At 38.9% G+C, this 27,011-nt stretch overlaps 3 protein-coding genes across 7 annotated transcripts; all 3 read left to right on the top strand.

Moving 5' to 3' along the window:
* Positions 1-1,000: 1,000 nt before the first annotated feature.
* On the top strand, positions 1,001-5,544 carry LOC128014940 (DDRGK domain-containing protein 1-like). 3 transcript variants are annotated; one of them, XM_052598727.1, is made up of 7 exons: positions 1,001-1,137; positions 1,980-2,125; positions 3,039-3,665; positions 3,747-3,785; positions 3,913-3,976; positions 4,070-4,118; positions 4,991-5,544. In XM_052598727.1, the coding sequence occupies exons 3-7, from the start codon at positions 3,538-3,540 to the stop codon at positions 5,005-5,007; spliced, it is 297 nt and encodes a 98-aa protein (XP_052454687.1). In that variant the 5' UTR covers positions 1,001-1,137; positions 1,980-2,125; positions 3,039-3,537; the 3' UTR covers positions 5,008-5,544. The 3 variants fall into 3 exon arrangements, with proteins under 3 accessions (XP_052454687.1, XP_052454688.1, XP_052454689.1); XM_052598728.1 differs by having other exon boundaries at positions 1,007-1,137; positions 1,983-2,125; XM_052598729.1 differs by lacking the exons at positions 1,001-1,137; positions 1,980-2,125 and having other exon boundaries at positions 3,621-3,785; positions 3,944-3,976.
* Positions 5,545-5,831: 287 nt separating this feature from the next.
* LOC128014939 (transmembrane protein 127) lies at positions 5,832-11,868 on the top strand. The gene is made up of 5 exons (XM_052598726.1): positions 5,832-6,203; positions 6,636-6,701; positions 6,780-6,960; positions 7,703-7,864; positions 8,882-11,868. Exons 3-5 carry the CDS (start codon positions 6,786-6,788, stop codon positions 9,157-9,159), a joined length of 615 nt encoding a protein of 204 aa, XP_052454686.1. The 5' UTR covers positions 5,832-6,203; positions 6,636-6,701; positions 6,780-6,785; the 3' UTR covers positions 9,160-11,868.
* Positions 11,869-12,242: 374 nt separating this feature from the next.
* Positions 12,243-26,396, top strand: LOC128014928 (leucine zipper putative tumor suppressor 3-like). Of its 3 annotated transcripts, none has more exons than XM_052598658.1 (6): positions 12,243-12,371; positions 15,138-15,755; positions 17,443-18,024; positions 18,371-18,691; positions 20,834-21,064; positions 21,834-26,396. In XM_052598658.1, the coding sequence occupies exons 2-6, from the start codon at positions 15,222-15,224 to the stop codon at positions 22,470-22,472; spliced, it is 2,307 nt and encodes a 768-aa protein (XP_052454618.1). In that variant the 5' UTR covers positions 12,243-12,371; positions 15,138-15,221; the 3' UTR covers positions 22,473-26,396. The 3 variants fall into 3 exon arrangements, with proteins under 3 accessions (XP_052454618.1, XP_052454617.1, XP_052454619.1); XM_052598657.1 differs by lacking the exon at positions 12,243-12,371 and adding an exon at positions 13,986-14,190; XM_052598659.1 differs by lacking the exon at positions 12,243-12,371 and adding an exon at positions 13,987-14,190 and having other exon boundaries at positions 17,443-18,015.
* The last annotated feature ends 615 nt before the right edge of the window (positions 26,397-27,011 follow it).

The following is a 27,011-nucleotide window of genomic DNA, read 5'->3' as shown; positions in this document are numbered from 1 at the left end:
CTATGTCGCCCGCAGTTGGAATCAGCTTCCAGAAGAGATCAGATGTGCTAAAACATTAGTCACATTTCAATCAAGACTCTAAACTCATCTGTTTAGCTGTGCATTTATTGAATGAGCACTGTGCGATCTCCGAACTGATTGCACTGTATTTTTAAGTAAAATTGTAAATAATTTTTATGTTTTAAATTCATTATTATATTGTTGTGATTATTTTTTACATGAGTATGTTACATTTTTTATGTAAAGCACTCTGAATTACCCTTGTGTACGAAATGTGCTATATAAATAATCTTGTCTTGCCTTGTTTAAATGTCAGTAACATACTGCAAGAAGAAAGTCCTCTCTTTCAAAGCAATATAATTTTTTACATTCATCCGCGCCTCTAGAGGTCGCGCTGTGACACGGAAGTGACGCTCGGGCGAAATCAACGTCAACGTCAACTTTTTTTTTTTTTTTTTTATTAAATGAAAATAATTACAAACATACAAGGCATTAACCAGTTAAGCATCTCGTATACTACAGTAAAGATTGAGCAGAATCAGCAATAATAAATAAATAAATAAATAAAATAAATAAGTAAATAAAAAAACATAACAAATGAAAAAAAAAAAAACTTAACGGGCCATTTCAAATTAACTTAAATTTTTTAAGTAAAGTAAATAATTTAAGGGCTTTCCTTTCCTCCACAAGTTTAAGAGATTTACTTAGAAGACTCAACTCATTCCTCCAATGAGTCAAAATAGGTTTGATTTTATAATACCTGCATTTATGAATGAAAAACTTACCAAATAACAAAAGAGAATTAAGTACAAAATCCACATTCTTATTTTCATCAAAAACACCAAAAATAATTGTCTTCACAGATAAAGACAATACAATTTCCCTGGACATTAGCCAGCTCTGCATTTCTCTCCAAATATCAACGTCAACTTCTGCTGAGGCTTCACAGAGTAGCGTGAATTTGGAGAAGGGTCTGGCTGCAGACCTGCAGACCATGGGGGAATTTGTTTTACTGTCTATGGAATTTGTTAGCAGTAGTGTTTTATTTAGTTATGGATGTGGTTCTGTATGTTGTAGCTGCGGTTCTTCTGCTCGTTCTCATAGTGTTTGCTGTGAAACTCCGCTGACGGACTGAAGGTGAGATGCTCCAGCTCACAAACATAGACTTAAAAGCAGACTTTGGATAACATTACGTGCCTAAATCAGGGATGATTCCCAGTGCAAGGGACCCCTTTCCTAAAATGTGTGTTTACAGAACAGCCTGACAGAAAACATTCTAAATAAAGTTATGTTTATATTGTTCCTGTTCTGACGTCAAATTAAATTACGATATTTTCAAAAAAAAAAAAAAAATAATAATAATAATAATTGACTGCTTTAAGTTAATTTTTAAGCCACTTTTCGAGTAATATAACTTTTTAACTTTATAACATATTTTTATTGAATTTGAATTTAAATGAATAGCACTTTTTGTAATGAAGTCATTCCAGAGCAATTTTACTTTTAGTTTTAACTTTCTTTGTTCTAAGGGATTGATGGAAAAATTTAGAGAAAAACAATAAATAAATATAATAAAATGAATAGATAAAAATGTAAAGAATAAACACATAAAGAATAATATAATTATTAACTTAAAATAAATAATAATATTATACTAACTTTAACTCTACAAATAGAGTAAACTATAAAAAATGTAAAAAAAAATAAATAAAAAAAACACAAACAGTAATATAATTATTTACTTAAACATTACATTAAATGAACTAAATGCTTAAAAAGATCTAGAGTAAATTAAACAAAGTAAAAAAAATAAATAAACACACAAACAATATTATAAATTGAGTCTTTATACGTGAAAATATATAACTGTCTTTTCAGTATTAGGGGTCCCTCACTTGAGTATATTATTATATCTGTGGTCTGTGGCATCTATGCGCAGACAGTGCAGGATCACAGATGTCTTCTGTTGTTGTATTCAGCAGCTGACCGTGAGGATCATCAGAATGTGGCGGTTCGAGTCGCAGCGCATCCGCAGGCAGACGAGCGTCCAGCAGGAATGCCTCGCGCCGCAGAAACCTGCACAGCCGAGTGAACGTCCAGCGCACGCAGCGGCCGTCAGACAACGGTACAAGCCTGCAGTCTGAGCCTGTGTTAGCTACAGTGTAACAGTGTAACAGTGTGCACCTGCAGTGGAGACTGTTACATTTGTTCAGTTACAGAGAGGAGACTGTTACATTTGTTCAGTTACAGAGAGGAGACTGTTACATTTGTTCAGTTACAGAGATGAGACTAGTACATTTGTTGCATTCTAAGGTCATACCTGGTTCATTCACTAAGGCATGCACTGGTCAGATTTGCTTCCATGCCATGTCTTCTTTCATCATCTACTTTATTTATTTGTGACTGTAGATTTCTATTCAAATCCATTTCTTTAAGGAGCTTTTTCCCTTACAATCAGTTTTTATTCCTGTCTGTATTCTGAAGGTTTGTTCATGTTTCATTCACACTGATTTATACAAGATTGTATTGAGTGCATTCACAGTGTTTTCTACGGAAGCCCGTTTCAGCCAATTATTGCAACTTTTTTTTAAATCTTGCAATTAGGACTTTTTTTCACAGAATTGAGGGATTAAAAACTCGCAATTCTGACTTTTTTCCTCAAAAATTGCAGTTTTTATATCTCACCATTATGACTTTTTAAATCGCAATTGCAAGTTTATATTACGCAATTATGAGAAAAAATTCGAATTGTCGGATAAAAAGTGCAATTAAATTCTTTTTTACAATTTTTATTCACTGGTGGAAACAGGCTTCTATAATTTTCTGATTTCTGGAGTGATAAAAAAAAGAAATCCATATATATATATATATATATATATATGCTCTATAATCGTGTATGTGACGAATACACATCTTGAATCTTGAATGTGACAAAACCAAATGAGAACTTTGTCTTTGTTCAGATTTCTGTTCTAGAAATGTACACAAAGTGCAAATCACATAATTGCTAATTTGCATATTTAAACATACCATTTCAGAAGTCTTGTAATATGGAGGAATTGCCTGAATGTACAGGCCGAGCTGGAGGAGTGAGAGGAGAGGAGGAAGATGCAGGAGCTCAGAGATCAAGAGAGACAGAAAGAAGAGGAGAAAGAGAGACTGCAAGAACAAAATCACTGGCCAATATTTGCCTTCAGTCTTTCGGTTTTGCCCTGCGAGCATCAGCAGTGGGACTTTTATTTTGACAGAGCCTTAGCACAGATGCATAGTGTTTATTTATTTGTGTTTCTTGATTTCCAAACAACACTGCAAGAAGCATACAGAATCAAAGTATGAATCTGTCTGTTTTACAAATAATGCATCCTGCAATTATTTTAGTAAATATTAATGAACGAACAAACAAAAAACAGAAATTATGCATGAGTTGTTTACTATTTTGAAATGAAGTGGTGTGATATTATAAAGACATCAGGCCATATTGGTGGAGCAGTAATTTTGACCGTGTGTCAGAGCTGCTTTATGGTTAAATAAGTGTAAATGTTTCCCGAAGCCGTGTGTTCCTCTCTTTCCCAGGAGGAGGAGCTGCAGCGGTCCCGGGAGGAGCAGGAGCAGAAGGAGGAGGAGGAGGAGTATCTGCGGCTGAGGAGGAGCTCAGCGAACAGGAGGTGCGTCTCTCTTCCTGCGCTTCACCTCATCTCTCTCCGTCCTCTGCATCACTGGTGATCTGATGTGGATGTGTGTTTCAGTCTCGCAGCCTGCTGCAGGAGTTCATCCAGTACGTCCAGGTAACACTGCTTTCAGATGAAGAGAGCACACACTGCGGTCAGCTAGAGCAGAAATTAGCTTTAGTTCACGCAGTGCTATAGTAGATACTGGTTTAATGGCTATAATCTGGATGTGATTCTCTGTCAGTTTTCAGAAATCTAAAGTGGTTTTGTTGGAGGATTTGGCGTCACGCTTCAGCATGCGCTCACAGGTCAGTGTTCATGGCAAACCTCAGCTGATCTTTGACCTCTGAACACATACTGGTGCCTTTAGATGAGTGCTGACATGTGTTTCTTCATGTCAGGATGCTATTGGCAGACTACAGGACCTGATGGAAGACGGCTCCCTGACAGGTGTGTGTGTGTGTGTGTGTGAGAGAGAGAGAGTGTGTGTGTGTGTGTGTGTGTGTGTGAGAGAGAGAGAGAGAGAGAGAGAGAGAGAGAGAGAGAGAGTGTGTGTGTGTGTGAGAGAGAGTGTGTGTGTGTGTGTGTGTGTGAGCGAGAGAGAGAGAGAGAGAGTGTGTGAGAGGGAGAATGAGTGTGTGAGAGATAGAGAGAGAGCGAGAGAGTGTGTGTGTGTGTGTGTATGTTTGTGTGTGAGAGAGAGAGAGCGAGAGATTTTTTTTTTTTTTTTTTTACTTTTTTATTATTATTCTGCTATGTAGAATGCTTTGGCAATCTGTACCTAAGTATGTCTTGCCAATAAAGCAATATGAATTCTTTAAAATAAATTACTATATTATTGTTACTATTTTTTTTAGTTATTTTTATTTTTTATCAATATTTTGGATCCATTTATATTTTTAAGATTTTCATATCAATAATTGTTTTTTTAATGTCTATATAGTTTTTATTCATTTCTATTTCAGTTGTAGTTAAAGTAGAGCAGGTTGAGTTAATGTTGTTTAAGGAAACTGAGTTCATATTTTTTCAAGTGTCAGTTTTAGTTAACTTCAACAATTCTAGTTGGTCTGATGTAGAATTAGGGGCATTTTTAAATACGAAACCCATCACATTTTGTGTTGGTATGTTTTATTAATTTGGCTTTTGCTTTGCATCTTAAAGTTTTTTTAAGTTTCATGTTAGACGTAGTTCAATTTCTTATTACAGATTGTACAGATGCATTCATTCTGAATGTTGTTTTCCTCATTAGAAGCACTGAATGAACATGTTAAGAGCGCTCTAAAGTAACCCAGCGGCTGATATAACCTCGTGTGTTTGTGCAGGAGTGATCGACGACTGAGGGAAGTGTATTTTCATCACGCCGGAGGAGCTGAACGCTGTGGCTCAGTTCATCAAGAAGAGAGGAAGAGTCTCCATCTCTGAACTCGTTCAAGCCAGCAACACTCTCATAAACCTCACGCCTGAGCTCCAGAGCAGCGCTTGAACCTCACAGGCTGTGATCTTTTCAAGGACTTGTAAATAAAGCGGGAGGCATTCAATCACTTACAGTCTATGTCGTGTAAGACCAGCGTACAGCGCTCATTTCCTATGAGCTGCACCCTATAAGCATCATTTACTGTAGATACAGCCGTGTCTGATGTCTTCTCCATCACTTTCTCAAACAGCTCGAGGCTGGTTTGTAATACAGAGGACTTGTTTTCAGTGGCAGAGAAGGAGATTTCATGTCATTATTGTTATACACACACTTTAAACAGATTTCCCTCAGTCGTGCTTTGGATAAAGTGTCTGCTAAATGTAAATTATAGTATTTTCTTCTGGTAATATTCAGGTCTGCAATATAGAAAAGTTAAATAAACAATTTAATTGTACAAATTTATTTGTGTTTTTAGATCCTGCTGTACCACAAAACTAAAAACAAAGGCTTATTTCTCCATATTTACATTAATACAAAATTTTGCTAATAAAAGAAGCCTATTAATTAAATTATACACATCATAAACTTTGGAAAAAATAAAATCTTCTCAATACAGTTTAAGCTGGGACTAAAAAGAGACAAATTGTGTAAACCACAACATTTTAGCCATTCTAGAATAACTCACACTTCAGCAGCTTTTAATTGAATACAGTTAAATCTAAACGTTGAATCCTGAATCATGCTTATTATTATTACAGTATTTATTTTTTTATTTGTATCAGAGCTAATGTGCGGATATGAGATTGCGTGGCGCGCCTGTAGAGGGCGCAGTGTGAGTGGAGCTGCGCATGCGCAGTGTTCTTTGTGTACTTTCACATTGGCTCTGCTCTTCGTGGGACCTTCTGCGTTTTAATCCGAAGCGATGAGTTTTTATTTACTGGACATTTCAGTAACGTGAGCGGAGTTTTACACGCAGACAGACTGATCTTCTTCACCCCGGATCAGGATGAGAGCAGCAGATTACCGACGCTTTGCTCAGTGCACAGAACGTCTCAATGCATTAATGTATGACGTTTATAAATTATAATGTTGCGAGCGACTCTTCGACTGTAAGCGTCAAGGTGAGAATCTTCGTTCTCACGCAGTGACGTCACGCCGGACGCATTGTTATCAATCTTGTTTTGGTTTTGTTGTTCTCCAATGGTTTGTAGTTACAGTAGAGACCGGGGTTAGTTGTCACATGGTCAGGTTGTCACGTGCTGCAATTTTACGTCAGCTACAAATTATTTAGGCCAAAACCGGTTTGGTATATAATGAATATATTTAAATAATTTATAATGACCTCATATACTGAAAACGTGTGTGAATGTGCAATTATTTATTTAAAAATATTTTGTGTGTACAGACTAAATTATATCATAAGAATTATTTTCTGAAGTATATAGTGTGACAACTAGCCCCGGTCTCCCTAGGATGAATGTACTTTATTGTGTGACAGTCATGGGTCCGCACAGTAATACTGCTGGTCTTTCATTGCTTTGCTTTTTCTCCAGAAATATTGTTTATGAGGAACCATAAATGCTCAAAGTGTGCAAAAACATTTGACGTCTGTGAATAAGGTCAGTCGACTGTTTTTCCTTTGAATAGTTTCTACAGAAGAGGCATTACTCAGTGACTCTTTTCTCGTGTGCTCTCAGATCAGCATGACCCTGGTGTTGACCCCTGCGGCCGTGTGCCAGTGCTTCACCCTCGTGTCACTCTGCACGTCTATCGCTGATCCCAACTGGATCCAGGTCCAGAACTGCTCCGATTCGAGCAGCGGTCTCATCTACGGTGTGGCCTTCACTCTACACGCATATCAGAATCAGACAGACACAGGTGTGATCTACAGCTCTGTGTATTACTGTGTGAACACCTGCAGGTCATCTGAGATCAGGAGGAGTGTGTTTCTTCATCAGGTGTGGAGAAATGTAGCGTTGCATCAGTGTCTCATCAATGGATGCTCTGCAGTGAATGGGTGCCGTCAGAATGAGAGTCTGATAAAAACATCACAATAATCCACAGCACTCCAGTCCATGAGTGAACATCTGGAGAAGACAAAACCTGAAACACATCCAGCATTAAGATGATTTTAACTCAAACACATAGAGTCTATAATCATAATAACACTTCCTCCAGTGAAGAAGTGTTCTGGTCTGAATCAGGAGAGAAATCTGCACAGATCAAGCAGTGTTTAAACAGATCTAAACTAATCTGTGAGAGATCTTTCACCGGAGGAAGTGTTAAAATCATCTTAATGCTGGATGTGTTTCATCTTGTGTCTTCTCCAGATGTTCACTGATGGACTGGAGTGCTGTGGATTATTGTGATGGTTTTATCAGACTCTCATTCTGACGGCACCCATTCACTGCAGAGCGTCTACTGATGAGACATTTCTCCAGATCTCATGAAGACACAAACTCCTCCTGATCTCAGATGACACGAGGGGGGAGTATATTTTCTAACATTTTATTCTGAACTACTCTTCAAGCTTTATTTTACCAAGTTAGTCTTGTTCAAGAGAGACCTGTCTTAAATGGCAGCACAGATGATGTGTTTTGTCTGGTTGTGTCTGCTGGAGGTCCGCTGGGTGGGCTGCAGGGATGGGGGATGTGGCTGCTGTACTCTCTAGCTGCTCTCTGCTACAGCGCCGTCCTGGTTTCCAGTTCCTCGTTCCTGCTGGATTTCCTCGGAGCAGCTGTCAATCACTCAAAGCTGGTCACGTTACTGCACGTCTCGACAGGTGCAACTCAAACTCACCAAATCCAGTCTTACGTAAATTATGCCGTTAAGAATTATTTTATTAATGATTGCTGCAGCTTTATTTTATTTCTTGTTTGATAACTCCGTGTGCATTAAAGCAAGGTTTTTTTCATGCACTGGTCAGTTTTGAAGTCTATTTTGCTTCTTTAATACATGTCTGCATTCAGACTAGTGGAAAGGAATTTATTTGATTGCACTTTATCTATTTGCCTCTGTAGATTTCAATTCTTAACACGTATAGCCCAGAGTTGTTTCTCCACTTCAGCAGCTCTTACGAACACCAACATTACAGTTTTATTCCTATATTCTATTATTTTCTGTCTTTTGACAATATTTTATGATTTATAGAGTGATAAAAAGTGCTAACAAGGTTTTCCCTCTGGAAAAAAAAATATTTTAATATGTCAGCAAAATCAAACAAGAGCTTAGTAAACTGGTTTTATTCATTTTATGCAAATGAATGCATGATTAATTAGATAATGCATAATTTGCATATTTAAACATACACTTTCTGAAAACTTGTAATAAATACTAATTGTTTTAATGGGCTGTGTGAGAATTATAGTGATATCTATTAGTTAAAATATTACTATTTATAAAAGTCGCTCTGAAAATTTAGTTAGTTGTTGGTCACATGACGTGCAGCTAAACAAATAAATTATTATTTCTGTTTTTTTATGTGTTTTAATTCTTAATTGTTATTATTTTTTTAATGGTATATATTTTCATGAATTCATGAACCTCAGTTAGGGAAACCCTGCATTATCAAACACAGATAAGAGGATCACATGAACTCATCGTGTTCCACATTTAGTAATTTTGTGTAAAAACGTCTACATATGATCAAGATGGTCAAGAAACAGAAATGGTGAAACTAGTATAACATCTTTATTCTCTAGAATTACAATAATGCAGCAGTGGACAGAGAAAAGCATCATTCTGGTCTGAAGTGTTGTGTTTCTTTGTCTAACGTGTGTTTTGGCACATTTCCCCTCAGCGTTCTTCTGCGTGGCCGTTGTGGGTGTGTGTGCGGCCTGCATGAGTGTGATTGAACACAACCTGCAGCGAGCGAAGACTGAAAGCCGCCCGGCGCTCTGCATGTCTGCAGGAGAAAGCTTTTACATCGAGCTTGTGGGCCTGCTCTTCTCCTTCATAGCGTGCACTTTGGCCCTCAAGGGTCGTTCTGAACCCATCAGGCCGTGTGACTTCCTGAGCGTGGATGGAGCGCACAGTGACACGGAGCCTTTGATTGGTGGAGCTGAGACAGAGGAGTAAACAGACAGAGTTACACACTTTATTATTATAGCAGAACAACGAGAGCAATGCTGAACAAGAGCTGCTGTGTGATCAGGTGACCTCAGGAGAGTGCACAGAATTTAAGCATCGCCTCCATTAGGTTCATGAGTGTGAATTTGAATTGAAGTGATCACAGCATACAGGATCTCAGAACGTTCTGACATGGTTCTCTGAACAGTATCATTAATAGAACGTTAGTTCATTAACTAGTCTGTTATAATGTTCCTTAAAACATTAGCACAAAAAGATTTTTATGCATCATGTTTGCCTTGGATATTCAGCCAGCGTTTTTTTTAAATGTTGCCACTTGTTACAAAACATTCCGAGAGAATTCAAATGTAACAGAGAATTATTCAAATGGGATGTTCCAAAACGATTTCAAAAGTTTGAAAACTGGGCATTTGAAATGTTTGGAATAACGTTTTCGTAACTTAATTGGAACGTTCTTAGAACATAATTTTGTAAGCTGCGATGTAGAATTGACGGGATTTGTTTTTCTAATTAAATTACAATTCAAAGAAATTCAACAATCACACAAAAGTGAAAATATGTTTTTCGATAACATTAATTATGCAAGTAATTTTGACTAGTTTATTTGCTGATATGTAAAGCATAATTTTTCTCTAATATCTGGCTCTATTTTTAGCCTCAGGGGTAAACTGGAGCATTCTGGGAAATGAAGTCTTCTACTGTAATGATTCATAAAATCACATTTAATTAGGTTAGATTCACATTAATAATTAATGACATTAAGACATTTTTAAGTGTGACTAAAGTGAAAAAAAAAACTTTTTTTTTTTACAGCTGCTGTGTATGAATTAAAACAGATTTCTTCATTCTAAAAATATTATAAGCATCATCTAATGTTTCTTCAAATTTTGTGTGATGAGAACATTTGTTTTTAAAAATGTAATGAATTTCATTCCATTTTATTTCTACTTAATTGGCAATTCTGAATCCTGTTTGCTAATTCAATTCAAATTCAGTTCATGTTCTATATTCACCTCTGATGCTGTCTCTATCTGTGCGTTTCATTCTACTGCAGAGAATCATGGGAAATGTAGTCTTTCTGTAAATTCATTAATTCCAGCAGCGTGAGATCCTTCAGTTACCTGCGGTGAAACTCATACATGAGCATATTGATATTGTGAAGGTTTTCTCTGTTTTCGGACCAAACACGGTAACCACTGAGAGCACACTTGGTTCGTTTCAGGGTTTTGAGAGCTCTTATGCTCAATTAAAAAAACAAGTGCTGCATTCGAACCGTCCAAACATATTATAATGCATAATCTTTATTATTAAATTTATACGTAAATGAGAAGAATTCATATAATACTTAATACTTTCTTACCCAGGTATTAAACAACTACATTGTGAACAGAAAGTGAACTGAGACCTGGTCAACATTCAGATCGACTAAACTGTGTCCACACACAATGTGAATTCAAACAAAACTGAATTCTTTTTGACTCAAGTGTGAACACTAACATATTCAGGACTCTTGTTATTTCCGTGGTGTGATTTCTGTAGAGAATCAAGTAAACAAATCAAACCGCAATTCTGAACGCGTTTCTTTGTAACGTGACAGATCTGAAAAAAAAAAGCTGATAAAAAATAATTAAAACTACATAGACATAAACATAACAACATAAAATAAACAAATTTAATTCAAAATATTAACAAAAACTAGTATAATGAAACTAAAATAACACTATTCTGATTTTCACACTTAATGTCTTCAGAAATCTTAATATAACACAAAACATATGTACAGTCCTTTTGAAAGTTGAGCAGCATGAGTAAATCTCGTTCATGTGCGTCTTTAATGAATCTCTGCATGTTTGACTCTAATATTTGATTTGAATATAATAACAGAGACATGTCAAACACTGTGAGGAGTTTAGGATACTAGGACCAAGTCTGAAGGGGATAAATACAGTCTGTGTTTACGTTTATATATTTGTGTGAAGCCATTTTTAATTGATTGTAATATAAAAACGAGTTTCAGTTCTAAAGCTGATGTATCATAACACTCTTCAGTGATCCTGAGTGATACAGACGCACACAGATCTTCCTGATGAAAATGCATCTCACCCGATGAACTCTGGAGGACAGTGGAATCATGCTGTGCCTTAATTTCTCAGCTCTCTCTCTCTAATTAGACTCCGTCCAGCAGCTCGTTCTCCATCAGCCTCCGTCACATGACACCAGCTTGTGCTCCAGTTGGATGGAGACCATCGCCATAGTAACCTTGAGAAGTTGTTGATGTCACCGACCAATTTGAGAATGGAGAGAGAGAAAACAGAGCGAGATGTGAGATGATAAACATGTGATGGTTTTAGTATAACATGATGCTTTTCGATTGTCTTCAGTCTATTATTTGTGAGTGAAGTGTGAAAATGTGTGCATGCTTATCCATGATCAACGTGTGCTGTACAGTAAGAGTGTTCACTGATGTGAAATTGAAGGCAACTCATGAGACTTTAATACTGATATTTGCACTGTGTTATGACGAAACGTGTTCTGCTACTGAACAAGCATTGTTTGTTTTTAAAGCTGTGCATGCATATATCATGAACATTCATTCTGATCATCTACATTCATCTGTTTATGCCTGTTGAATTGAAGTTTACTGTTGCAAAATATTTATTTGAACATTTAAATGAAGATATGCTTTGAATAATACAACAGTCTCACTTTATTTCATTTATCTTGCTAATGAAAAACAGCAACGCTTTGCAATAAAGTATAATTTTTTTGACAGTATTTAATGCATTAGTTAACATGAACTAATTATGAGCTATATGAATTAAAGTGTCTTTGAATTTTAAACTAATTTTAATCTTTTTTTTTTTCGTGAATCTGCCCCCTGGAGAATTTTTTAACGTTTTTATAGTATAAATTGATTAACTGTTGGTTTCCTAGTTTTGTAGCTCATCGTCCTAAAATAACTGATCGGTCGTTAAGGCCCTCACCGTGCAGAAGGGGGCGTGTCCGACCGCGTTCGAAAGGGGCGGGGCGCAGGTGGGTGTGTCTCTCAGCTGACGCGCGCCGCTCGCGCTCTCTCCTTCTCCTCGCGCGCGCGCTTCATCTCCGTCGCGGGCGTCAGCAGCAGCGCATCGCGCGGCTTCACACGTTCGTTCACGCCGCAGCGGCCGAGCAGAGCAGACACACGGACCCGCGGTGAGACAGTGAGTATGTGTGTGAGTGATGGAGACTCTGGATGCTGATGCTGTTCTGGACGGATGCGGATGCAGTGATGCATCATTTTGCATGAGCGCTAACACGCATTATGTAATGAGAGGCAAAGCGAGCGGATGCTTCGTCCTGTAGTCAGGTGAACGCTGGATCTCCATTGTGCTGCTGCTGCTGATGTAGCGCCACTGCATCCTGCACTGTTGCCGTCTCTCTCTCTCTCTCTCTGTGTTAAATGGAGGCAGAGCGTTTTTTATGTTATGATAAACGCAGCCTTGAATGCATCCGAGCATCTGCTGGTTAGCAGCATCACTAGGCCTGCATTCACTGATTCACTGATCATGCGCCGCTTCAAGCAGGTGAAGATGCGTGTTTAGTGCATTTTGTGGTCTGTTTGTGTACAGGCCTCCCTCTCACCCATCCACTCCAGGTTTTTTTCCAGTTGTGTGTGTCTTCTTTGAATTGCACTGCGGTGTGTGAGTGTGATGCATCGACACAGTGTGTCATTCTGCTGCACTGCATGTTTACATCCATGCATTTGCCTTGATTCGCAGATGTGTGTTATGCAGTGATGAGGTTAAGCCGTGAATCTGATCTTGCATTATTGATGGTGTGGCCGAGGCTGATGTGGATGGCAATCTTTAATGTGTGTTGGGATATATGAAGCATGTGAGCGATGATGTAATGCCTGTGAGTGACTGACTGTGCTGGAGAGGGTAGTAGATGCACGTGCCAGTGCTGATCTGATCCAGAGCTCTGCTGGACCAGTGATGTTACTGCACAGCATCAGCAGCAGCACTGCAAAGCTGACCGCCTCGGAGAGAGTTTATGTACAAACTGCGTGTTAATGTGCACCGTACAAAAAAACAATAATGTTGGACATGCACAATGGCAGTGCCTCGGAGGTCTGTGTAAATACCAAGATATTCAGATGGGTTAATCATCCATGTGCATTCAAATGCTGTGATGTATATCCATGTGCACGAGACAAGAGCTGAGTAGTCATGTGTGTTTTTTATTTTTAATGTTGAATGATGTCTTATTGTATCCTATTTTGCCCTTTTTAAAGAAGTACCATGGTAATATGATGTTATCAAAATCCAAAATTGAACCTGTTTTGAAACTGTCCTTGTCCTCCAAGATCAGGAGGAGTGTGTTTCTTCATCAGGTTTGTAGAAATGCAGCACTGCATCAGTGTCTCATCAATGGATGCTCTGCAGTGAATGGGTGCCGTCAGAATGAGAGTCTGATAAAAACATCACAATAATCCACAGCACTCCAGTCCATCAGTGAACATCTGGAGAAGACAATTATTTTTTCCTTTTCATTTAAGATGCTTCCCATTTGTTATCATAAATGGTTTTATGATTCACACAAGAGTAAAAGCAAATAAGGAATGCAATATAGTCAATGTGCAGTTTGATTGACATAAATAATACAGCAAAAAAAAAAAAAAGGATACGTATGCAATTTATTTTCACAAATGACGCTTAGTTTAGAAACAGTTCTGTCATTTAGAGCTGAATGTGAACACTGCCTTTGCTGATGTACAATCAAGATCAGAGTCATGAGATGTGCTCTGTGTTTGTTAATATTTAACTCCAGATATCATCATAATCAGGGTACAGTTTCGCTGAAACCGATCCGTGTTGATCACAGACACATATGCGCTTCATACGACTGAAGACCTTCTCCTCACGGTCTTTTTCTGTCATGTGTTGGCATGAGAACTTGCAGTCAGGTTTTTGAGAGGTCTGATAAACGTTCAGCAAGAAGAGGAAGCAGTTCAGCTTTTATGATTCTCGAGGGACGCACGTATGTTGTTATTTACAACTATTTCCTTTCTCTTGAGCTGTCGGTATAATATCTATTCATTCCACAATGGAACTATTTTTGAGACTATACATGTGGTACACGCACGTTCACATTGGTTGCATTTTATTCTAGTAATGGTGCACATGTAATATTATAAAGCAGCTAGTTGTGTGGTGATTGACATGCATTCCACTGCACTGCTGTTTTAAAAATGGTAAACATGTGTAAACATATCTTTTGCAACATCTTGTGGACGACAAGCCATTCTAAAAACGCAGTGCTCAAGCTAAAAAAAGTTATAAACTCACTTTTTTTCCATTACGCTGCATTTTTATGCATTTACTTTTTTACTTTTCTTAATGAAATAACACATTCTGTGTGAATGGGCTCATAGAGAACAACTTTTAACCTTAGTTTACAGCAGATTTTCCAAAACTGGTGTTCATGAGTTGAAGAAAAACTAATGTATTCTTAAAAAGATTCTTCTCTGAAACTGATCCATACAGGGCCTTAAAAATGACAATGCTGAAAGAAGAGTTTGTTAAGTTTCAAATTCTAAAAGAACATAAAGATAACTTTAATACTTTTTGTGATAAAGGTATGCAAACTTGCTTGATTTTTTTTTACCACTGTCACCACTGGCATATAATGCAACAAAGATGACTAAAGTCAACAGAATATTACTAGAACTACTAATCTCTGTGTAAAAATAACATAATTATTCTGCTATTTTTATTAATTTTTACATCCTATATTTTGGCTCTGAATCTTAGGTGAAAATGTTAATTTTTTCCCCCATCTACAAAACAGCGCATTATTCAGTAGATATACATCTATGACATTTAATATTTTGTCTTTCTTCTTCCCAACTGAATGACCCAATTGAAAAAGAATTATAATGCTATATTGTGTGAAAAAATCCACTAATGCAGTCTATTGTGTTGCAGTGTGTGTGACCCGGCTCACTTCCCCTTCATGCCCGTGTGTGCTGGCGCTGTGGGCGGTGGAGTGAAGCGCTCGAGGCTCCTGGCATGGGCAGCGTAGGGAGCGGGGCGTCCAGTCAGCGGCCAATCACAATGCGCAGCGTGGGCACCCGCACCACCCCAAACGGCCCGCTGGCGGCTGCACCGCCTCCCCCTTCGGCCCGCCGCCGCCTCGATGACCGCAGCTTCAGCGCCGAGCGCATCCCCATCCCCAGCACCAAAACCAAGGGCGTCTCCGCCGACGAGCACAGCTACAATGCAGAGAGAGATTACCATGCTAACGCTCGCAACCACACCGACACAGAGCGCACCGCGGCACACAACACCAACCGCCAGCAGACACTCAACGGAGAGAGGCCGGTGTCCAATGTGGTGTTCACCAATGGGGCACGGAGGGAAGGACACAGGCGCGGAGAGAGTCTGGACCTGTGTGGGAACAACATCGTGCTGAACAATGACAAGAACGGCAGCCATCAAGCTCCACCGCAGCCGCCACAGCACAAGGACAAGAGCAAAGCCAAACCCAATAATCAAAACCAGCCCAACATCCTGCCCATCTCGGGAAAACTCGAGCAGGCACAGGTACGACAAAATTATGAGATAAAAATCCCAAAATAGGAACAACCAAGTCCTAATTATTAGATTAAACATCTGAAAGTTGAAATTATGAGATAGCTACTAAATCATAATTGTGAGATAAAAGATCACGATTTGACATAAATTTGTAATTATGGGATAAATAGTGATAACTGTAATTAAATGCTGAAAATATGAGATAACTGCTAAATCATAATTGTGAGACGACAAACTCAAACGTATGACATACTAAGTCAAAATTATGAGATAATAATAAAAATAGGACATACCAAGTCCTAATTATGAGATAAAACATAATAATTGTCTCTAAAAGTTGAAATTATGAGATAGCTACTAAATTAATTGTGAGGTAAAAGATCACAATTTGGCATACATTATTAATTATGAGATAAAAAGCGATAACTGTGTAATTAAAAGTTTAAACTATGAGATAGCTACTAAATCATAATTGTGAGACGACAAACTCAAAATTTACATACTAAGTCACAATTATGATATAAAAATAGGACATACCAAGTCCTAATTATGAGATAAGACATAATAATTGTCATTAAAAGTTGAAACTATGAGATAGCTACTAAATCATAATTGTGATATAGAAGATCACAATGTGACAAATTTGTAATTATGAGAAAAAAGTGATAACTGTGTAATTTAATGAAAAAAACTCAAAATTATAACACATTAAGTCAAAATTATGAGATAAAAATAATAAAGGACATACCAAGCCCTAATTATGAGATAAAACGTCATAATTAAGTCACTAAAAGTAAAAAAAAAATGAGATAGCTGCTAAATCATAATTGTGATATAAAACATCACAATTTGACATAAATTTGAATATTATTTTTAATTATGAGATAATAAGTGATAACTGTTTAATTAAATGTTGAAAATATCAGATAGCTGTTAAATGATAATTGTTAGACTTAAAGAACTCAAAATTATGACATAATAAGTAAAAATTATGAGATAAAAATAAAATGGACATACTGTAAGTCGTAATTATGAGATAAAACATCATCATTATGTCACTACAAGTTGAAATTCGGAGATAACTACTAAACCATAATTGTGAGATAAAAAGTCAAAATGATGACATACTAAGTAAAATCTATGAGAATTTTTTTTTTCAAAATTAGGACATACCAAGTCATAATTATTAGATTAAAGTAAAAATTAGGACAAAAACAATGACATAAAAGTAATATCTATGAGATAAACAGTCATAATAATGACATTTATTGACTACTATAATTTTGACTTACTCTTTTTTTCCCCTCATGATTATGACTTAGCACCTCATAATTTTGACATTTGGTGTCATAATTATGAATTTTATCCCATGATTATAACTTAGCTTAAAATTTTGTCTTGGCAACTAACTAAAATGAGTTGCAGTACTAAAATGATAAGAACTAAAACTGAAATAAAATATATAAATTAAAGCTAAATAGAACATATATTTACTGTATACTATATATGCAAACTAAATATTACAAAAGCACATTAAAAAAATAATTAAACAAAGTGAAATTTTAACGAAAATGGAAAATATAAAAATAATAATAAGGTAATAAAAAATAACAACATATACTAAAATATAGTTTATACAAAAAAAAAAAAAAACTGTATTTGATGTCACCATTTAAATTAATTTCTATCTCTGCAGACCAACGACTCTCTGGTGCGTCCATCAGCCTTCAAACCTGTGGTACCCAAGAGCTTTCACTCCATGCAGAATCTGGTGTGTCCCCTGCAGTCCAGCTCTGGGACGGCCGGCGGTCCTGGGAGCAGCGGAAGTGGCGGCAGCGGAGGCGAGAAAGGGGGTCCGAACGCGCCTGGCCCACTGTGGGACCAGGACAGCCCCGGCAGCCGTGGGACACACACCGGTGCAGGCCGGGCCGGACAAGGCAGTCTGTCGGACTCCGGGAGGAACTCTCTGACCAGTCTGCCCACGTACACAGGCTCCAGCTACGGCCCACCACCTGCGCTCGGACCCCTCAGTGCCTCCACCAGCCACATCAACCGACTGGGAACCGTCGCCCTGGACAAACTGGACAAGCCGGGTTACCAGAACGGCCTGAGCGCCTCGGACAGCGGCCGCTCCTCCTCAGGCAAGAGCTCCTCCTCGTACCAGCGACTCAGTCACCTGAACGATGCTCCCGCGCCCCTGAGGCCCTCTCCATCATCCGACGACGTTATTCAGGACCTGGAGGAGCGTCTGTGGGAGAGAGAACAAGAAGTAAGTGAGGTGAAAGAACTTTGTACATTCATTAGCAGTATATATATATTAATTTTTCAATGTGCCATCTGCAAAATGCTTTTGTCACCTTGTTTTGTACTTTTGTAAACTGTTTATATTTGCATACTTTCGTGAAAAGCAAAATCATGAATCTGTTGTACATACATGCTGTCTAAATGAATTTTATCATTATTATTAGATTTTTTTGGGGTGTGCTGTTATTCATGTAGCTAGATATAGAAGTTTATGCAAAGTTGCATTAAGAAATGCAATCAGACACGTGACGTGAGCATGCAACAATGCATGAAATCAAGCTTGTGTTTCGTGTGTTTCGGCCACCCTGCTCTACTCGCAGGTGATTCACATGCGGCGAAACCTGGACCAGAGCGAGGCGGCCATCGTGCATGTTTTCGAGGAGAAACAGCGCGTGTGGGAGCGTGAGATGGAGGAGCTGAGGCAGAACTACGCCGGGCGTCTGCAGCAGGTGACCCGACGTGCCCAGCGAACCCAGCAGGCCCTGCAGGCGCAGATCGCCCGTCTGCAGCAGGACAAGCGGCGTCTGCAGGACGAGATGACGATGCTGCTCGCTCAGAGAGAGGAGCTGGAGAAGAAGTGCTTGGACTTCAGGAAGGAGCAGGCCGATATCCTGCCCAGACTGGAGGAGACTAAGTGGGAGGTGAGAGAGACTCGCCTGACATCAAATCACAGTTGGACTTTTTACTTAGTTTTGAGTTTTTACTTAGTTTTGTTCTTCCTCAACACTTTTGTCTTGTTTTCCAGTGAAAACATCTAAACATCCTTGAATCAAGATACATTAAGTTGAGAAGCACAATGCCATTTTTTTTTGAGAAATGAATCAAAATGAAGTGAGTTTATGCCTAAGACAAGATCAAATATCAGTTATAGTTAATAGTTAATTCAAACGGAAAAGAAGTTGCTGTTATTTGATAAACTTTCTATACTGTAAATCCTGAAAAAAAAGTAGTTATGGTTTCCACAAAAATATTTCCAACATAAATAGAAACCAATAATACCTGAGAGGCAAATTAGTATATTAGAAGGATTTTTGAAGCATCATGTGACACTGAAGAGTGAAGACTAGAGTAATGATGCTGAAAAAGTAGCTTTGATCAAAGAAATAAATAATATTTAAACAAAATCTTAAGACCAGGGGATGCTTGCAAATTTTACACATTTCGCACTAGTGGATCATAACCGGGTTGTAAGTGCTGCTTCAAAATGCCAAAAGAAGAAACAGGAGCAAGAGATAAAAAAATAGAGAGTAGGCAATTTATTGAAAACTGCATTTAAAGTCAAACAGGCTGTTCATCAGCTGATCAAAAGTTTAAGACCATAGCCATAAAAAGGTCAAATCTGCACAAAAATATGGCTTTCATGTCATTGTTTTTCAAGCAGTCATACTATCAAGATCTCCTGATGGCAAAGGCAAAAAGGCTTTCTCTCTTTGAACGTGGCAGGATTGTTGAGCTGCACAAGCAAGGTCTCACACAACGTGCCATCGCTGCCGAGGTTGGACACAGTAAGACAGTCATTTTACATTTCTTAAAAAATCCTGAGAGTTATGGGACAAAAAAGTCAAGTGGTAGACCCAAAAAGATTTCACCTGCACTGAGCCGCAGGATCCGACGGGTTGTCCGTGAAGACACAGGTCGATCCTCGACCCAAATTAAGGCCCTTACTGATGCTGACTGCAGTCCAATAACCATAAGACGTCATCTGCTAGAGAAGGGCTTCAAGAACAAAAAACGTCTTCAAAGGCCACGTCTCCTCCCACGACACAAACTTGCCCGTTTGGAATTTGCAAGGGAGCACCAAACATGGGACACTGAAAGGTGGAAGAAAGTTTTATTCTCTGACGAGAAAAAATTTAACCTGGATGGTCCTGATGGCTTCCAACGTTACTGGCATGACAAGGAGATCCCACCTGAGATGTTTTCTACGCGGCACAGTGGAGGAGGCTCCATCATGATCTGGGGAGCTTTTTCCTTCAATGGGAAAATGGAGCTTCAGGTTGTGCAGGGGCGTCAAACGGCGACTGGCTATGTGGATCTGTTGCAGCGGGCATCCCTCTTGACCGAGGGGCCCCGTCTGTGTGGTAATGACTGGGTCTTTCAACAGGACAACACTGCAATTCACAACGCCCGCCTGACAAAGGACTTCTTCCAGGAGAATAACGTTGCTCTTATGGACCATCCTGCGTGTTCCCCTGATCTAAATTCCATTGAGAACATTTGGGGATGGATGGCAAGGGAAGTTTACAAAAACGGACGTCAGTTCCAGACCGTGGATGCCCTTCGTGAAGCCATCTTCACCACATGGAGCAACGTTCCCAACAGCCTCCTGGAAACAGTCGCATCAAGCATGCCGAAACGAGTGTTTGAAGTGATCAACAAGAACGGTGGGGCTACTCACTACTGAGTCCTTTTTTGTCACTTTTAGTTCTGTTGTGAGTTTATTTTTGGGCAATGGTCTTAAATTTTTGATCAGCTGATGAACAGCCTGTTTGACTTTAAATGCAGTTTTCAATAAATTGCCTACTCTCTATTTTTTGTCTCTTGATCCTGTTTCTTCTTTTGGCATTTTGAAGCAGCACTTACAACCCGTTTATGATCCACTAGTGCAAAATGTGTAAAACTTGCGATGCATCCCATGGTCTTAAGATTTTGTTCAGGAGTGTATTTACATAGAAAACCCTTATTTTAAACTGAAATATTTTTCCACAATTTCCGTATAGGCTAAATATCCAGATAACCGTTAGACTGCACAGAAATATATAGTTGTATATGTGTGTGTGCAGGTGTGTCAGAAGGTGGGTGAGATCTCTCTGCTGAAGCAGCAGCTGAGGGAGAGTCAGGGCGAGGTGACACAGCGGGCCGGAGAGATGGTGGCACTGCGAGGACAGCTGAAAGACCTCAACGCCCAGCTGAGAGAGCGAGAGGAGGCTGAGATCAGCCTCAAAGAGTCTTTTTGCACCAAAACTCTGGAGCTGGAGCGCTGCGAGGCCGAGCTACAGACCATGCTTGCCGAGGTAAAGATGCCACACATCTGTGTCTGTCTGTCAGACGATGATAACAGAGAATAAGGTATCTATAAGGTATCTTGGAGGGGTGAGGTGTCCAAGTCTCACCAACTAGCTACTGGGGTGCCTCAGGGCTCAGTTCTTAGACCACTTCTCTTCTCTGTTTACAGTTCATCAGTTCAGTCTGATTCAGTACTCAATGTCTTATATGATATAGGTCCTTTAAGGTATCTTGGAGGGGTGAGGTGTCCATGTCTCACCATCTAGCTACTGGGGTGCCTCAGGGCTCAGTTCTTGTACCACTTTTCTTTTCTGTCTGCACTCCAGCAGTTCAGTCTGATTCAGTACTCTAATTCTTATATGATATAGGTCCTTTAAGGTATTCTTCAAGGTCTCACCATTTAGCTACTGGGGTGCCTCAGGGCTCAGTTTTTGGACCACTTCTCTTCTCTGTCTACATGGCATCATTAGGTTCTGTCATTCAGAAACATGGCTTTTCATACCACGCCTATGCTGATGACACTCAACTCTAACTCTCATTCCATCCTTGTGATCTGATGTTAGCTGCTCGCATCTCAGCTTGTCTAACAGACATGTCTTGCTGGATGAAAGACCATCAGCTCAACTTAGCCAAGACAGAACTCTTTTATTTTACAGTGAAATTTAGATTTAAATTTTTTATTTTATTTTACGGGGGAATATTATTATTTATTAGATTTTTGCCCTAAATCATGCAACCCTATCTGATGTGTGTATATGTCCCTCTCTGTGTCTGCAGGTCACAGTGCTGCGGGACAAGCTGAGTGCATTTGAGACGGAGGTTGCACGGCTGAAGAAGGCCCTCAGTGAACTCAGCAGCAGCTCCAGTCGCTCCAGTGAGCCCAGCCTGACTGATATGGGTCAGCTGGTGGTGTCCCGCAGCCGAGAGCATCTTCTGTCCCCCCCGGAGACGCCCACGTCCCTCAGGGCGCTCCCGGCACCAGACCCGCTGCTCACGCTGCAGAGCGACGACTCCAAGGTCCAGTGGCAGGAGTCGGGCGACCTGCGGCAGCAGCTGGAGCGACTGCAGGGCGAGCTGCGTCTGGAGCGGCAGCAGCGAGAGCGGCAGGCGCTCACCTTCACTCAGGAGCGCCAGACCTGGCAGGACGAGAAAGAGCGCGTGCTGAAGTACCAGGCGCAGCTGCAGCTCAGCTATGTGGAGATGCTGCAGAAGAACCAGGCTCTGGAGGAGCGCGTAGACAAGCTGGGAGCCCAGATCGCAACGCCGTCGCCGCTGGATGCCCCCGTGTCCGTCTCCATATCCCTGACCTCTCCCACCCCACCAGCGGAGGAGAAGAAGCTGCCGGAGATGCACCAGCTGGCTCCGATGTGGCCCGTGCCGACCCGACTGGAGAGGATCGAGTCAACGGAGATCTAATGCATCCCTGATTACAACTGCATTCAGTACAATCCAAAAACTAAACCGCTTGCGAGGACTGTCCAAGGATGCCCTGCTTGTCTGGGGCAGGTGTGTGGGTTGAGGGCAGGTCCGTTGGGTAGTTATGAGTTGCATGTGTGGCCTTATCAGCTGGTTTAGTGCAGAGGAGCTGGCCGCAGGTCAGTAGCCAAGCGGAAAACACTCAGGGGTTTATGGGGAACCGGCATTAACAGACTGTTTCAGCTTTGTGTTTTTACAGGCGCGAGGGTTTAGGCTATTAATAAGTCACCATCTTTTCTGAAGAATATCCTAATAATGACAGCATCTTTCTGTAAACCTCAAACAATCAAAACTAGACTAAAACTGCAGGGAGTTCCTCTTAAAGTGAAGTTCTTGCATGGTGCTTAGATGCAACGCACCATCACGTTTAAGGACCAAATCTTAGTGCCAGTCTCGTATGTTAATGTTTATGTTTGTTGGGCCGCAGAAACATACTCTACAAAAGTACATAGATGTGCAAGATGAAATTAAGCAGGTTATTGAAGCGTTCAAAAGAAGAAGTTCTTCTCTTCTGCTCAGCAAGGCTGCATTTATTTCATTAAAAATGCAGTAAAATTTTGAAATATTATTACAATGTAAAACAGCTGTTTTCTGTGTGAATCTGTGTTAAAGTGTAATGTATTTCTGTGATGCTCCGCTGTATTTTCAGCATCATTCCTCCAGTCTTCAGTGTCACATGATCTTCAGAAATCATTCTACACTCAAAATACAAAATAAATGTTTTGGCTAAAACAATAATAATAATAATAATAATATAGCACAAAAGTTATGCATCAGTCTTTTTGGGTTATGACAACGTAATTCAGATTATGTTTAATCAACAAACTACTCTGACTTGGAGGAACTGAATAATTTCTAACATTAACACAATTTTTTAATTCATTAATCAGAAATATTTAGTTTTTTTTTTCAACTAATTTCAACACATCTATATCTATTAATCGTATCTGTTTGTTTGTTTTTTATAAGAAAAAATCAATTAATGCAGACATTTCAGTTTAAATTACACAATATTAAAATTGTGCATATTAAAGCAGAAATTTTAGTTTAAATTGCAATCCATATTAAGTTGATGTAATCAAAATGGTAAAAAATCAATGCTAAATTTTCAGTTTAAATGAAATGATCAACATTATTATGTCAAAAGAACAGTTTTAACTTTTATCAAAACTGATACATTGCAGACTCCGAATGCATTGTTGCGACGCATAATGAATTGCGCTTCACGAAAAGCGGTGAAATAGAGTTTGTGCATGCCTTCATGTGCTTGAATAGAGTATGTTTGGAGGCCGAGGCCTGGTGTGGGACAGAGGAGCGCTCAACCCCCCTGCTCTATTGCCCAAAGCAGCGGCGGAGGACGTGTATTCATTTCAACTCAGAACGTACTGTATATCACCTGAATGTTGTTTTTGCCCTTTTCTATGTTTTGAGCTACGTAGAGTAAACTAGAAGGAGAGATTGAGTCAATATGTTAGTGCACCTGTCGCTTCGGTCTCAGACCATCCTGCTTTAAACTGAGGACTCGGTTGTTGTGAACAACAGCAGCTGAATGAGGTTTGGTTGATGAAGCTGCTTGACTGATGGACGGCGGCTGAGCCAAAACTGTGCAGAGGGCGACGGGTCCATCTCCAATTAGTCAACGGATGAAGACTTTGCATTCTTCCAAAAAGAGCATATAATGTGTCAATGTATACTTACTGAGAGTATCATTTAGAATATTTGACTTTAAAAATGTCATATGCAGTAGATTGAAGTGATAATTGAAATGTTTTGGCGTAAGTGCACAGAGATCCCGTGGAATATTTGAATGGGTTGGGAAGACTGAAATGAGGGTTGTGTGGTAGATGAAGACTGGAATTGGCATGCTACGAGTACTGTTACTGCAGTGTGTATACAACAGAGCACACTGCGCACAATACTGTTTCCCACAATGCAAAGTGCTTGACTTGACTTTGCATCAACAGTGTGATGATTTAAGAGGGAATAGTAGAAATATTTGATCAAAAATGCTAAATATCCATTTAATTTCCCAGATGCACGCTTGCTGAATACTATGGAAAGTCATTTCCGCCATTGGAATAATAAAAATAAAATTATTTCTCAATTCTAACCTTTTTCTTGCAATTCTGAGAAAATTAGGAAATGCAAGATATAAAGTTATTATTGTAGATATAAGCTCCAAACTGCAAGATATAAACTCACAAATCAGATGAAAAAAAGTCAGAATTGTGAGATATAAACAGAAAATATACACAAATTTGTCAACCTTGTTTCCGCCACTGAAAAAAAAAAAGAAATTGCGACTTTATAGGTCACAGTTCTGACTTTATTTTGGCAATTGCACGTTTATATCTTGCAAATCTGACCATTGTTCATGCAGTTCTGAAACAAATTAAGAATTTCATGATGTAAAGTCAAAATTGTGAGATCTAAACGTGCAATTTGCGAGAAAATAAAAAATTAAGTTAATGGTGGCTTTTTATATTACAATTCTGACCTTTTTAATCTCGATTAAAAAAATTCTCAGACTGATATATGAAGTCAGAATCGTGGGATATAAATTAGCAATTTTTGAGAATTGTGAAATATAAAGTCATCATTGTGAGATATAAACTTGCAAAATGGAGAAAAAAGTCAAAATGGTGAAAAAAAATTAAATAATTGCAATCAACTTTTTTATTTATTTCTTTATTCCATTGGAGAAATAAGCTTCCATAAAACACCATGTGCACTGTGTACTGCTTACTATTTCTTTCTTAATGTGTGCAATTCTGCGTCTTTTTACATTACATTACATCTAATGAATAAAAACTGCCGTGTTGCATTTTTAATACAGTTTTGTGTACAAATGCATCTAGTCAAATCAAGAAAGATTGTATGATGATGTTTCTGTCATCACACTGGAAGTAGAAGGACAAGCGTGCAGTATGTAGTGTGCACTATGTAGTGTGCAGTATACAGTATGCAGTGTGCACTATGTAGTGTGCAGTGTGCTCTCTTGAATAGAAGCAGCACGAGTCGTATGCTTGTATGCTTTTCTAAACATGGCCAGATAACAAACGCACTACAGGCTCTGACGAGGGACAAAAGCAGTTTGCTGTTGTAGTGGTAGCATTTCACAGAACACCTTTTGTCACAAAGTCTTAAACCATTGCTTATAAGCTATAGAACTGATTCCTTTTTGATCAAGTCACATATCACAACACTAAACGAGCAAGATTCGCTGTGTTTTGCATGCGAAATGCATCTGGTGCTGGATGAAGAAACAAGCACAAACAAGTGATTTATTTCCCTCAATGTACCGCTATAGAAATGCAATAGAAAGAGTCTGGAGCGTCTCTCCCATCATTGCCATATCTGAGATAATCACTGCAGCTTTATGACACTAGGTGTTAATAGAGAAAGCTTTAGATGGATGCTGTCTCTGGCCACACTCTTTTGCTGCTATGTGCTTCTTCTGTTGTGTTCTTGGTAGAGACAAAGGCATGTAAATATCACTGTTTCTTCTGTGTACAGAACTATTCTATCCAAATATACCGAGCTAATGCGTGTGAATACTTTTGTGAAGTAATGAGACTGACATGTCAGCTTTTATTTTTCAAAACTATTACTATAGGAATATAATATACATATATGAATCTTAAATCCTTTGATCGGCTGTATTACGGTAAAGTCATACACTCGAGAGTCCCATGTCTCTTCTCTTTCTCGATCAGTTCTTGAGATGTATTGGTGCGCCATGCCACCGAGGTTTTTGTAAAAAATTCATTTTTTCCTTTCGTTCTTTTTTTCAGAAATTGCTTGGAAAAAGCATATCATAGCAAATATTAATTTAAATAATAAAGATGTGGATAAGAAAACATAGCTGCATTTCTTCATTATTATTATTTTTTAAATAAACCTCAACAGGTTCGGTGAACATTTGTGGATGATTTTAGTTACATATGATCAGGGGTGGTTCTAGGGTGAGTGGAGATCCGGGGCTTAGCCCAGAAAAATCCATATATATATGTGACTTTTTATTTTAATAAATCAGAAAGATTTACCTTGTTTAAAATATACAAAAACAATAAAAACAAAAACAAATTTAAAACATTTTATTTAAAGTATTGAAGAAAATACATTTGTTTTTTGCAAACAAGAATTAAGAATTGCAAAACAAATGAAACAGAGCAAAAGCAATGATTTTGCAATAAATATTTTCCATGGTCATATCTATTAATTTATTTGCAATGCTGCTTTTATTTTGTGTGTCAGTCTAATTTGAGCTTGTGATACCATTTTCCCTTTGCGCTTTACTTTTCTGCACGTCTCTCTTTGTGGCACTGTTTTGATGGGGGCGGAGTCAATGGACGGGGGCGTGTACAACATGCCTCCCTGGAAGTGACGTCATCGGCCCGAGACGCAGCTCACTGATCCAGGTCCTGTCATGATGAGCAGAGACTTTCGAGCGGATCGTTTATTTTTATTCAGTAGCAT

This window comes from Carassius gibelio, chromosome A5 (genome assembly GCF_023724105.1).
Source record: "Carassius gibelio isolate Cgi1373 ecotype wild population from Czech Republic chromosome A5, carGib1.2-hapl.c, whole genome shotgun sequence".
Lineage (NCBI taxonomy): Eukaryota > Metazoa > Chordata > Actinopteri > Cypriniformes > Cyprinidae > Carassius > Carassius gibelio.
This window is presented reverse-complemented; position numbering and strand designations above follow the sequence as displayed.

Coding starts and splice junctions, on each gene's coding strand:
- LOC128014940 (XM_052598727.1), top strand. CDS start 3,538: ATGTTTCCCGAAGCCGTGTGTTCCTCTCTTTCCCAGGAGGAGGAGCTG. Junction 3,786..3,912: donor AGTTCATCCAGTACGTCCAG/GTAACACTGCTT, acceptor ATTCTCTGTCAG/TTTTCAGAAATCTAAAGTGG. Junction 3,977..4,069: donor GCTTCAGCATGCGCTCACAG/GTCAGTGTTCAT, acceptor TCTTCATGTCAG/GATGCTATTGGCAGACTACA.
- LOC128014939 (XM_052598726.1), top strand. CDS start 6,786: ATGACCCTGGTGTTGACCCCTGCGGCCGTGTGCCAGTGCTTCACCCTC. Junction 6,961..7,702: donor TCAGAATCAGACAGACACAG/GTGTGATCTACA, acceptor TGTCTGCTGGAG/GTCCGCTGGGTGGGCTGCAG. Junction 7,865..8,881: donor GTTACTGCACGTCTCGACAG/GTGCAACTCAAA, acceptor ATTTCCCCTCAG/CGTTCTTCTGCGTGGCCGTT.
- LOC128014928 (XM_052598658.1), top strand. CDS start 15,222: ATGGGCAGCGTAGGGAGCGGGGCGTCCAGTCAGCGGCCAATCACAATG. Junction 18,025..18,370: donor GAGAACAAGAAGTAAGTGAG/GTGAAAGAACTT, acceptor CTCTACTCGCAG/GTGATTCACATGCGGCGAAA. Junction 21,065..21,833: donor TACAGACCATGCTTGCCGAG/GTAAAGATGCCA, acceptor CTGTGTCTGCAG/GTCACAGTGCTGCGGGACAA.